The following is a 13,396-nucleotide window of genomic DNA, read 5'->3' as shown; positions in this document are numbered from 1 at the left end:
GAAGCCCACCTACAGCTGACTGGATTAACAGTGGCAGACTCATACAACAGGGCAGTATCAGAAAGACATGAGACCATAACCACCCGAAAAGCCAGTATTCAGCAGAAAAAGACATAATACACATGGTGTGATTCCACACATTCAAGAGCAAAACAGTCCAATCCAACTTGCACTGCTGGGATACATACACAGAAGGACTCATATACAGAGACAGTCATCACAAGCTGGAACACTAAATACTTCTGGAGGAGTGAGGCATGGTTGTGGAGCCCAGATGGCGAGCTCTTTAGGTGCTGGGAATATCCTGGTACAACCTAGGCTTGGTTGTGTTTCGTATTTTTACTCAATGCCATGCTCATACAGATGGGCCTTTGATTGCTGTGCATTATGAGCTCTCTTGATAATCTCAAGCAACTTGAAGGAGGGGAAAGCAATAGTGTGAAGGTGCTGTCTAAGGTTTCAGGTGATGAGGGGGTTTCTGGAGATTTCTTCTGTTGCAGTTTTAAGCTGTTATATAAATTGCCACACATACATAAAAGCAAAATAGTCTAATGAGCTTGTGTCCAAGTCACTCAACTTCAACCTGACCAACATTCCATCAAATCTTTTTCCATCCTCTCTCCATGGCCTCAGTCCAGATTTCTGAGCTCCAGGACTGCAACCATGATAAACAAAACATACATTAAACATACCCCGGGCATGGTGGTGCACGCCTTTAATCCAGCACTCAGGAGGCAGAGGCAGGCGGATCTCTGTGAGTTCAAGACCAGCCTGGTCTACACAGTGAGTTCCAGGACAGCTGGGGCTACAGGGAGACCCTGCTTCAAAAAACCAAAACAAAACAAAAAAATCCTTGCTACTGGAGCTAGGTGTGGTGGTGCATACCTGTAATCCCAGCACTCAGGAGGCTGGGGTAGGGCTGACATGAGTTTGCGGCCATCCTGTTAACAGTGAGCAGGCACACCAACCAGTGCTGCACGGTCTGAAAATCAGCTACAATATTTGAATCATAACTGTGTGTGACCTGCTGGCTGTCACTGGTTCCAAACACAGCTGTTCCCAGGATCATGAGCACAACCTTGCCAGGCAATTTCTTGATCATGAAAGTGTGTGCACGTGCTCGAGGTGACAGGTGACAGAGAAGTTGGGCAAGTCAGTTTTGTCAGTGTGTTTCCACAATCCTGTGTGGACTACCTGACTACCCTTGGGAAGGCCTGGCTCCGAGGTCATGTTTCTTCTACATGCTACCAGATTCAGTCATGTGACTCCTGTCCTGTGAACAGTGAACAGCAGGCAGCTCTTATCTGGGTGGTGACAGGGACCAAACTAGCAGGTCATCAGGAAAGGGACGATGGTGGTGGTTCACTATCTCAACAGCCCCCAAACTCTTACAATCAGGTCAAAGAACACTTAACCTTGTACATTACTTACACATTCTGGGAGAAGGACAATGATCTGCTGCTTCCCTGCTTTGTACAAGAGTGCACAGAAAATGTGTGGAGCTCAGTGAAGTGCTGGGTCTATTTTGAACCTTACCCATCCAGGAGGAAAAATGGGCTGCCTCAGGATAGTTTCTCCTGGCCTTGTCACTGAGGTGATGAAGCAGCCAACCTCTTTTGAGCTTGTGCAGCATCATGCCTTCAGGGCTCCAGGGAGCCACAGGGCTCTTCCTGCAGAGGTCACACCTAGGAAGCTGAGGGCCCACCTTAAGCAGTGGCAGAAGAGGCTGAACGGCAGTGAGCCCTGTAGCTCACCTGTGTGCTGCTTTCTTGACAAATAACGTTGGCACTGTTGCCCAGTCGTGAAGGCCAGAAATCACACAGACAACACGCAGGATAAGTCTAGGAGGTCAAGTGCAATTGTGCGCAGGAGAAACAGGATAATTTTATTATCATGTTTGGCTTAAAATATACAATAGAAGTTCTACAATTCCGTATTAGACATGATTTATAACTTAACACATTAAAAAATGACAAGAGAAATGAACTAGTACAAACTACAAAACTACAAGAGCAGAGAGAGGCTACTTTTCTGATAAAAATATGTGCTATAGTTAGACTTCCTTAGAAACTATTTTGCAACCACTAAGTGCCTTCACCAACCCATTATCCAAACACTTCCTAAATTTAGGAACTGATGATCAAATGGCCTGAAACATGTACTTGATCTTGTTTTTCAGGTACAAAATATCAGTATTTCAAGAAAACAAAATATTTTCTAAGTACAGAGCTTTCTGAAAACTTCCAATGACCTTTTCGGGCCCAGTACCTGACTGAAATGTTCAAATGTTTATATTGCACACACAAAAAATTTGAGCAGCATCCCACATGTATGAGAAGCTGATGAAAAATAGGATTGGAACCCCCCCTAAATTGTTCCACTTACGTGATTTAAATATATATATATTTTCTGTATCTTTAATTAGCATAAGTAAAAAGGTAAATTTCTGAACAGCACAGAAATACAAACGTATTTAGAGTTTTACAAAATATATCCAACTTCTTAGACATGCACAACCTTTTAATATTGGAGTGGAATACCCTAAAAGGGAGCCAATTTCTTCTCCATAATGAAGCAAGAAGTCAGTACAAAGTTATTTATATGAAAAAAATAAAGATGCAAATTCCTTTTGTCTATGACAAATGTTTGTGGAAAGTTTGAACTTATGGAAAAACAATTCCAAAGTCATGAAGTTTGAAGACTTGGAATGAGAAAGTCCTACATGGCACATTATGTTATGTGGAATGACAGTCACCTTCAAGTAACTCTGTCCTACTTAAAGTCCATGAAGGGATGGGGGTAGAAAGCCCTGGATGATGTGCCATTTCTCACCCAAGATCCAGAGCATGCAAATATTGCCATTTCAGGGGTCCAACCAATACCCCACTATACTAACAGGCCAGTGCAGCTCCCACCACAGACCAGTCAGCAGCTGCTGATTAACAGGTTGCCCTCCACAGAGGTGATAGCAGAAATGTGCCTGTGGTTACAGATAAGGATGCTGGGGCCTGCAGGACTTCCAAGCTCATCACTAACACTGGAGGGAAGAGGACCAATGGCTGTTAACTCCCACAGAATATGTAACTTCAATAAAACTGACCACCAGGGAGAGAAGGCTATAGCTGTATTCAGAAATGCATAAACAACAGATTAAGATTCTAACTTCTTTCTAAAAAAACCTCCTAACTTTTAGCAGATTAAATGCACTTAAAATACCCCCATTTAGATTTTAATTCCCCGATTCCTCGGTCATTTATCAACTTCTCATTCTTCTTTTCCTAATTTGTTTCCTAATGAAAGTTATTTAAGATAGTAAACATGCAGTACAGAGCTTGGAAAGTAGAAGGGTTGAAGAAGTTGAGCTCTGCTTTGCAGCCAAAGAAAACTTTCTTTTTTCTTGTCTTTTTGAGACAGGGTCTCCCTGTAGGTACAGCTGGCCTGGAACTCACTATGTAGCCCAAGTTGGCCTTGAACTCACAGAGATCCTCCTGCCTCTGCCTCCTGAGGGCTGGGATTAAGGGCGTGTGCCACCACGTAGATGAGAACTGTTTTCAGGCTTGGGAGTTAGTGAGTCAGTAATGGATTTGGGGATAGACTACTCACACGGGTCAGGAGGCAGGCAGTTTCTATGTGTCTAGCCCAGGGGCCCACAGCTTTCATTCTCTTCCTTATCATCACCAGCAGTCTACAATGGAATCTGAGTTCTGCAAGCCTGAAAAATGCTGGTTGACTTTGGTTCCCTCAGGCTTAGTTGCAAATACTCAGTTCTTAGAATCAGCTTCAGTGCCCCTGCCAACCACCCTTAGAAACTCTAACATTTCCCCGAACCTGAAGTAGAGTTATAATCTCTTGACCATTCTGATAGAAGTTTGATATTCTCAGATAGTTTTATGCTGAAAACAGTTAAGTGACTATTTTAAGATTAAATTATTTGTTTGTTTGAGACAGGGTCTCACTATGTAGCAGTGGCTAGCCTGAAAACTGCTTTATAGCCCAGGCTGGCCTCTGCCTCCCAGTGCTAGGAATAAAGGCATGCGCCATCATGACCCGCCTTCAGAGTTAAATTCTCAACTACAAATATTGAGAAGATTCAATTAAAATATACACAAGTCTAGAACAGTGGTGTGTATTGTAATCCCAGTTATTCGGGAGACTGAGGTGGAGGGATGGGAATTTTGAGAACTACCTGGGCAAGACAGAGAGACCCTCTCTCACCAAAACCAAAGCAACCCCCGACCCCACAGACACACATGCACATGTACACACACACGGGAATGTGATACTAAAGCTGAGTTAAATTTTATTTCACATTTTTTTTGCCCCAAGTAGATTCCAAAGTGAGTGTTTACTGCTTTTGAGTACTGGGAGATTGGCATTCTTCTGCAGTCATGTAAATTAAAGAATGGGTCATTATCTTGCTGGTTAACCTCTCAGGGCTCTACAGTAATTCTTAGCAGTGTTAACATGAAATGAAAAGGATGCGTTCTTGGGGCTGGAGAGATGGCTCAGTGTATTGGCTACTCTTGCAGAGGACCTGGGTTTGGTTTCCAGCACCCACACAAAGCTAAAAAGCATTCGTAACTAACCCTAGTTCCAGGGGCTCCAACACCCTCTTGTAGCCTCTGTGGGCACTGCACACATGGGTGGACTTACACACATGCAGGCAGGACACTCACACACATAAAATAAAAAAAATAAAATATCTTTAAAAATTAGTTCTTTACAGTCTTAGAACGCAGAGCATTGATTAAAGTATCCTTCCAGTTCTGTCTGGCATTACTTTCTTCTCTCCAAATATTTCCTGATGTTAACTTTCCTGGCTGAAGAGAATTAGTGACACCCTCCCTTTAAGCCCATCAATCTGTTATCACTGAATTCTCAAGTTATTGTATTCAAATGCAAGTAGGTTTCCATATTTAGTGGTCTATGTAAAATCCTCAAATTTCAAAACTTAGGGACATTAGATTATGCTCCTTAGGAGAGTCACTTTATAAATCAACAAGTCATAATGCTTTCTCTATGTTTTTTTGTTACTGAAAAAGACTGTTTCCACAAGTACTCCCTGAGAACACCCATTCGACTTTCCTTGAAAAGTAAACGACAGCTATGAAGCAAACAACATGTGCTCCAGCTGTGCAGAGCAATCAGAAGTTGGCAAACTCATGCCCGTGGCAACAATAAACCAGGTATAACTTCATCACACGTGGCTCATGGCATGGGTGTCAGCTTGTTCTCTTGCTTCCTGCTTCTCTTTCTGGTGTATGTAGTATGTGTGAATGCAATCATATGCATGGAAGCACAGATGTGGAGGTCAGAGAACAGCTTTCAGCAGTTGGTTCCTGCCTTCCACTTTGTTCTGATGAGGGTCTCTCTTGTTTCTGAGATTTCTCTGCATGTCCCAGGCTAGCTGACTCATGAGCCTGGCAAGTCCTTACCCGCTAAGTTACCTCCTTGGTCTGCTTCTTGCTTTTTTAAATGTGAGCTAAGCTGCAACATCTATTTATTCTTCACTGATCACTTTGCTTTTCTTCTGAAGGTGGCAGGAATTCATTTGACTACAAGAGGACTTCAGTCAGGGACATGGGAAGGCCAAGAGCCTTTGAAAGGCTTCATGCAGAACAAGACTAAGAGAAAGCCTATGTGTCCCTAACACCCAACAGAAAACTGCTCAAAGAAGAACCAAGGCACAAACTGTAGATAAAAAGTGCTGATTAAGACTGCAACACAGGGGCTGAGAGATGGCTCAGTGGTTAAGAGCACTGGCTGCTCCTCCAGAGGACCCAGGTTCAGTTCCCAGCACCCACATGGTGGCTAACAACTGTACATAACTCTAGTTCCAGGGGATCTGACACCCTCTTCTGGCCCTCATGGGCACTGCATACAAGTGGTACACTTACATACGGGCAGGCAAAACATTCATATACATAAAATAAAAATAAATAACTTTAGAAAAGACTGCACATTAGAGGAGATCAAGCTAATGCATGGCTCTGTGAAAACACTGCCTAAAGACACATCACCAACACTGCTGAGCCACACTGCTGCTTCCCTAAACATTCATCTGCACAGTCAGGAAGAGGAACGCATAGTGTTGCCTCACAGCAACTTTGCCAGGAAAGAGATTAATGTTAAACGACATCCCATCCTCAGAGCTTCCCCCTCTGACTGTCATGGTCCTGGGACAAAGTGAACTGGTAAATGTGTTTTGTGGATTAAAAAAAACACAACACAAAAATTCATCCTAGAACAGAGCAAAATAATACAAGGTGAACTGCCTGGCCCCTTAACTTTACAAGCAAAATTCGGGGCTAACTTTAGAGAAAGTAAAATAGCAATATAACTTAATTTTAGTAAATATACATTACAATGACCATCTAAATATTTAAACGGCAAAACAGAACAAAATATACAGATATGAAAATTCTAAAGTAAACAAATATACACTCTCCAAACTTAAAATTCACTAGAAGTTCAGTGTGTGCACTAATTAGGCTCAGAATGAAAAGTAGTCAGATTAAGCCCCAACCTGGAAAGCTATCTCTGCTACGGTTGTGACTTCTGTTCAGCAGTCCACACACTCATTTAGACAGAGCTCACCCATCCATGTAAACAGTTTGATATCCTGGTCCCTGGCTATGGCCTGTGGATGAAGGAGACCCTGGGAGCAGCGGAGGGGCAGGGAGCACTTACACCTAAGAAAACAATGCAACCCTTGCCTCCGGGTTCAGGGCTTCCCATTAGGTGGCTCAGGGAGGCTCTGGGGGGTGGATGTGGTGAATGTAGACAGCCATGAAGACATAGCTGTCTTTGCACTGGAAAAAGCTCCTCCGACTGACTGGCCTGGGTAGAAAAGAAAAAAGGAAAAATATATGAACTTTATAAAAAAGTTTGTTTTGCATGCTAGGAATGAAATTCAGGGCCTTGTACATGCTAGGAAGTCCTGTACCACTGAACTACACCTTCAGCCTATATTCATTAAGAGACAGTGAAAATTCAACAGTCATGAATAAGGTTAACTCACTGAAACAAATTACCAAAATACTGCCTAAACTTCCGACTCAAAATAATTTTCATGGGAATGTCTTTAAATGAAACCAGGTATTTCTTACCATAGGAGCCCACACTAAGCAGTTTGTAGGGATTAATAAAACTATTTAATAGCCACAGCATTATCAATCCTGGCTGTGGATCCAAGTTATTTGGAGAGCCTAAATAGTCAAATACTTTGTACCTGAAGCATCAGGTTGCCAATTTAATAACCATTCATACAGGGAGTGGCTCAAGGCTGACTTAAGGAAATTTGCTAGTCATCTAAAACTGTACTACATTAAACATAGAAATACAGAGCACTGAGGCTGGAGAGATGGCTCAGCGGTTAAGAACATTGGCTGTTCTTGCAGAAGACCCAAGTGTCAATCATAGCACCCACATGGCAACCAACAACTGTCCGTAACTCCAGTCCCAGGGGATCTGACAGCCTCTTCTGACTTCCATGGGCATTGCATGACACATGTGCACTTACTACATGCAGGCAATACATGCATACACATAAAATTAAAAAAAGAAAAAAATAAAGAGCAGAGCACTATGCTGGGTGTGGTGGTGCATAGTTTTAATACCAGCACTTGGGAGACAGATGGATGTCTGTGCGTTCAGGGCCAGCCTGGTCTACACAGTGAGTTCTAGACCAGCTGGGGCTACAAGGAGACCCTGTCTCAAAAAGACCAAAAAAGGGAAAAAGAAGTCATTTGCAAGCTTTAAATTTCAGGCTATTCTGATAGTGTAAGAGCATGCCACCTTTCCAGCTCAGTCCTACCCTGTACCTCCTTTTGTCCAATACATACACGCTGTATACACCTGCTTATCAGATTGACTCTCATGTTGTCACAGTGCCTGTGTTCCAGTAATCCTTATTTTACTTAAAAAGGGCCAGAGCAGTGATGCTGGCAATTTGAGCAAGCCAAAGAGAAGTTGTGAAGTGAGAAAGTAAGCAGAATGTAGTTCTATAACTCCATTAAAGCATATTGTTACAACTACTCCATCTTACTGCTGTTAATCTCTGACCGTGTCTAATTTACATGTCAATGTTTATCACAAGTGTATGTGTAAGGAAAAATATGGTATATCAGTGGTTTTGGGCATTCTCGGACTCTTGGGATATATCACCGCCCTTGGATAGGGGGAACACTACTATAATGTGAATACATTACACATTATCTATAATGAAGTTAATTTCTTTATTAAAATAAGAATTGAAAATCAATAAAATATGTAATTGTATACAAATAAAAGCTTATATATCAAATTCCATTCCTCTGCAATAAAATGAACCTAGTAGTAGGGCCGTGTGTTCTGTGCCTGTCTTGTAGAGTGAGTCTATGCGGTCCTTTCACCATCTTTATACAGGTGCAAAGAATGCTAGCTACTACAGAGACTGCCTCACACTGGGCTTCTGAGTTCTGTTCATTAAAGGTTAACAACTTCCATGAGCTAAGGAGAGAGATGCCCTATTTGTGCAGATTAATATGAATAAATAAATAGAGGAATATAAAGAGGCTCTGAATGAAAGGTTATTGGAACTCTGCACTGCTGCAAGGTTTCTTTATGGTTTGAACATCAAGAGTCACATACAGGCTCATATGTTCGTACACTCTGTCCCCAGCTGGTGGTGCTATTTCGGTGGGTTATAGAACTTTGGGATCTGTGGTCTAGAGGGAAGCAGTGAGTTGTTGGGGTGGGCCCTTAATTAAGGCTCTATCTGCTTCTGGTTCTAGCTCAGCTTTCTGCTTCCTGATCCACCAGGACAGGAGGAGCACTGGCCAGCTGTTCTCATTGCTGTGAACATGTCATGAGGGACTGTTCACTAGGACATGAGTCAAAGTTAAGTCCCCCCTCAAGTTGCTTCTGTCAGGTATTTGGTCAAAGTGATGAGAAAAGTAATATAGGTCTGAAATTATATCAACACCAAAAGTTTAAAACATAAGAGAAGAAAAAAGGGAATTTCTTGAGATTCAGCAAAGAATAATCTTCAAAACACTTCAAGTGAAAAAAGCTAGGTGCAGAAGAATATACATAACATTATCCTCTAGCTTTGGGTGTGGAAATGACTTTTCTGGGAATGCCTTTTGCTACAAACATGGACATGTTTTTTTTTTTTTTTTTTTTTTTTTTTTATGAAACAAACAAGGGGGACCTGTGGAGTGACTTTTTTGGGACACCATCTCAGCTTGTTTACAAGGCCTTGGGCTACAACCTAAACATAGCTTTATCCCTTATGTCCCTTGACACAGGATTTTTGTGTGTGTTGTGAAAACATCAAAGCATTGATAGAAGCTGCAGCTGGAAGCAATGAGTTATCCCATGTCCAAACAACAGGTGTGGTGAGACTGATAACATCTGTTTGTGCTGGTGTGGTGATCTAAGTCAGCAGGGTCAGAAAGGGAAACCCCTCGCTGACAGGGCTCTGTTATCTTCCCTATGTCATGCAGGATGGACAGTTTCAATACAGAGAAGGCAAGACCTTTGTTATGGAGCACTGCTGCGAGAGAAATTGGAAGGAACAAGTTCTCAGGAGAGATGGGCCCCACCCACTCTTCAATGGATGCTAAGAATGTGGCATTTCACCACAATATTGGGGTATCTGGGACACACTGGCTTTGTCAAATGAGCTGGGGAGTATTACCTCATTCACTACTTTTTGAAAAGTTTCATGTTCTCTCTTCTTTGTGTTTAAAAGGAGTCAAAGAGAAGTCTGTAATCACAGCACTTGGGAGGCTGAGACAGGAGGATCCTGGGTTTGAGGCTAATTTTGGGTACATAGTGAGACTCTGCCTAGAAAGCAAAAAAAAAGAAGGGAGAGAAGAATCCAAAGTTAAGTCATATGAATGTGGATTAAGTTAAAAAAATCTTGCCATAGGGTTTTTAATTAATTTTTTGGTCTTTTTGAGACAGGGTCTCCCTGCAGTCCCAGCTGGCCTGGAACTCACTATGTAGACTAGCCTGGACTCAAACTTACAGAGATCCACCAGCCTCTGCCTCCAGAGTGCTGGAACTAAAGGTGCATGCCACCATGCCCAACGTTTTTAATTTTTTTTTTTTTTTGAGTCAGGGTCTCCCTGTAGCCATAGTTGGCCTGGAACTAGCTATGTAGACCTGGCTGGCCTCAATCTCACCTGCCTCTGCCTCTGCCTCCTGAATGCTGGGATTAAAGACATGTGCCACCATGTCCAGCCAGAGTTTTTAATTTCTTTAGCAGATAAAGAGCTACTCTAATTTTTAAATTTCTTATACATTAGTTTTGGTAATTTGTGTCTTTCAAAGAATTTCTACATTCATTTCTGTTGTCAAATTTGTTGACATGAACTTTTTCACAATACACCTTTGTCCTTCTGGATTCTGTAAAGCTTATAGTGTTACCACCCCTTTCATTCCTAACACTAGTAATCTGAATTTTTTTAAAAATCAGTCTATTTAGACAACATAAATCCTTCTTTATTTATTTTTTTGGTCTTTTTGAGACACGGTCTCCCTGTAGCCCCAGCTGTCCTGGAACTATGTAGACCAGGCTGGCCTTGAACTCACAAAGATCCACCTGCCTCTGCCTCCCAAGTGCTGGGATTAAAGGCATGCGCCACCACACCCAGCAATCCTTCCTTTAAGACAAAAACTTAAAATACCCTTTTGTACTATTATATGATCCATAGATCTCCACAACTTAGTGTTTTTCTAAAATATTTCAATTATTACTTCAATTTTATGTATATGAGTGTACTGCTGCATGTGTGTAAGTGTACCCATGTCATGCAATACCTGCAGAGGTCAGAAGAGGGCATTGGATCCCCTGGAACTGGTTACAGATGGTTGTTAGCCACTGTGTTAGGTGCTGGGAACTGAACCCAGGTTCTCTGTGAGAGCAGCCAGTGCTCTTAACCGCTGACCATCTCTCCACCCCACAACTTAATGTTTTTATGAATTATACACTGGAGATAGAAAATGTGACACATGACCTCAATATGCTTCTGCTAAAGGTATGCCTTACCAACAGCTTTTCCTGTTTGTACAACATTCCGGCTGGTTGTGACCATGACGTTTCCGATTTTTTTACCACGTTCACTGTTCTGAACAGAACTAAATAAAGGAAAGACGTGTTAAGTACATTTTTATTTGTTTGTTTTTGTTTTTTGAGACAGGGTCTCCTTGTAGCCCCAGTTGGCCTGGAATTTGATATACAGACCAGGCTGGTCTTGAACTCACAGAGACCCACCTATACCTCTCCTTCCCCAGTACTGAGATTAAAAGCATGTGCCACCATGTCTTGTGTTAAGTTAAAAACAAAAACCTCAAAGGTGGGCAAATGCCCACGGCCCAACTGCTTATAAGTACACCAAATTAGTATTGAGAAAGCAAGAAGCTAAATTATTTGTTATGAATAAATTTTGGAATGTACTAAAAGAACACAGAGATGAACTAAAGAGGTAAGGACATAAAATGTAAGGTTGAATCTCCCTGACAGACATGGTGTGCTGGACACCTCAAAACAGGACTGGCAAATCCTGTTGTTTCATACTGTTGCACATGGAACAGCTATGATTCTGAAACAACACAGTGTTGAATGAGAGAATGTGATGAACATATCTGGTTACTATACGAGGCACAAGTCCATCAAGTAGAAAAACAGAATACCCAACTGGCATGGAAGTCACGGCATAAATGCAGACAGAATAATTCCCCTTATTTTCTCTAAGTACTCACTGTGAGAATCTTAGTTTCATGTCTGACATTGAGTACTGGCCTTGAAAAGGATGGCTGTAAAACAAAGTTTAGGGTTAGACTATGAGTACTTCACCAATAAAAAGTTTTCACAAGAAACACTAGTAACCTCCTGGGTGACAGAAAAGGATGCAGTGCTCTGAAACTGACATCGGGTAACTAGGCTTGCACCACGCACACCATTTCTAAATAGGATTCAAAGGAAATTACTCAACTGCCATGAGCATTATATTCTTCCCTTGTAAGACAAATACAGGTGCCCATGTCTGTTGGGGGAACAGGAGACTGTATTACTGTTAGCCTCACATCACTACTTACTTCATCTGGGGTGGGGACCAAGCATCAAACCAGTGTAAAAACTTGCCAGGAAATCAGGTGAGTATCTGATTTAGGCCACAGTCATAAACTGTACCTTGATCTTGGTTATCTTGTAAGTGGTATGTTATTGGTCATGAGATGATTTGCTGATGGATCAGCAAAATCCTTAGTTCATTAGAAAAGCAACTAAAGGGGCTGGAGAAGAACACTGCCTGCTCTTGCAGAGGACCTGGGTTCGGTTCCCAGCACCCACGTGGCAGCTAACAATGGTCTTACTCCAGTTGCAGGGATCCAATGCCCTCTTCTGACCTCCCGAGGGCACTGCATGACATGGGTGCATTTACACACATGCAGGCAATACACTCATACACATAAAATAAAAAGAAAAGCAACTCAAAATGAGAAAGCGAGGAGGCAGAGGAAGGCGAACGCCAGCCTGGACGGAGTTCCACGCCAGCTGGGGCTGCAGGGAGAAAGTCTCAAAAAGACCCAAAAAGACCCCCCCGCCCCAAAAAAGCACTGTAATTTTCTAAAAGAAAAGTATTATTCTACTTTATTTCTGCCACCAAAGGAAAAACATTAAAAACAAAAACCAAACATACAACCACAGTTAAGTCTGTGAAGAGAAAAAAAAACTAAAATTCCAGTCTCATAGTCAGGTCCCTCTGTCTACTGCTACAAAGACATGACTGGAGTGAATTCACAGCTACTTCCAAAATGCTACAGGGTTTCAAATGACAAAATAGCTCTGGGCCAAAGTAAGAATATTGAATACTTCTCTCTCTTATGGATTACTGAATCATAGGATTGAACAATGTAACAAATCATATAATTGTGCTGGGAGTTGAAGGCAGCTCAGTGGTAAACCATCTACCATGTAACATATTGAAGGCCCTGGGCTCAATTCTCAACACTGCAAAACATCACAGAAGCAAAATAAAAAAACAATTAAAAAAAAATTGCATGGGGCTGGAGAGATGGCTCAGTGGTTAAGAGCACTGACTGCTTCTGCAGAGGACCTGGGTTCGATTCCCAGCACTGACATGGTGATTAACAACTACCTGTAGCTTTAGTTCCAGGGGATCTGATGCCATCTACTGACCTCCTCAGGCACTGCATGACATGGGCACACACACACATGCAGGCAATACACTATACACATAAAATAAAATAAAATATTAATAAATATTTTTAAAAATCACATAATCTAGCCAGGTGTGGTGGCGCATGCTGTTAATCCCAGCACTCGGGAGGCAGAGGCAGGTGGATCTCTGTGGGTTCAAGGCCAGCCTGGTCTACATAGTTCTAG

General features: G+C 42.1%; 1 protein-coding gene across 4 annotated transcripts in view; it reads right to left on the bottom strand.

The window, feature by feature from the left end:
- Positions 1–1,840: 1,840 nt before the first annotated feature.
- The window catches only part of Avl9 (AVL9 cell migration associated), a 71,161-nt gene continuing 59,605 nt past the window's right edge, over positions 1,841–13,396 (bottom strand). For 3 of the 4 annotated variants that reach the window (XM_029560857.1, XM_008827536.3, XM_029560856.1), the window contains 3 exons: positions 11,752–11,805; positions 11,039–11,127; positions 1,841–6,840 (listed from right to left, as the gene is read on the bottom strand). In XM_029560857.1, coding sequence (XP_029416717.1) covers positions 6,725–6,840; positions 11,039–11,127; positions 11,752–11,805 — 259 coding nt within the window. In that variant the 3' untranslated portion in view covers positions 1,841–6,724. Of the gene's footprint in view, positions 6,841–9,682; positions 9,832–11,038; positions 11,128–11,751; positions 11,806–13,396 lie in introns of all 4 variants that reach the window. The other variant, XR_003848642.1, reaches the window with a different exon arrangement.

The sequence above is a fragment of the Nannospalax galili genome, unplaced genomic scaffold (assembly GCF_000622305.1).
Source record: "Nannospalax galili isolate Female #2095 unplaced genomic scaffold, S.galili_v1.0 scaffold132, whole genome shotgun sequence".
In the NCBI taxonomy this organism is placed as follows: domain Eukaryota; kingdom Metazoa; phylum Chordata; class Mammalia; order Rodentia; family Spalacidae; genus Nannospalax; species Nannospalax galili.
Note: the sequence above shows the minus strand (reverse complement) of the source record. Positions and strands in the feature narration are given on the sequence as shown.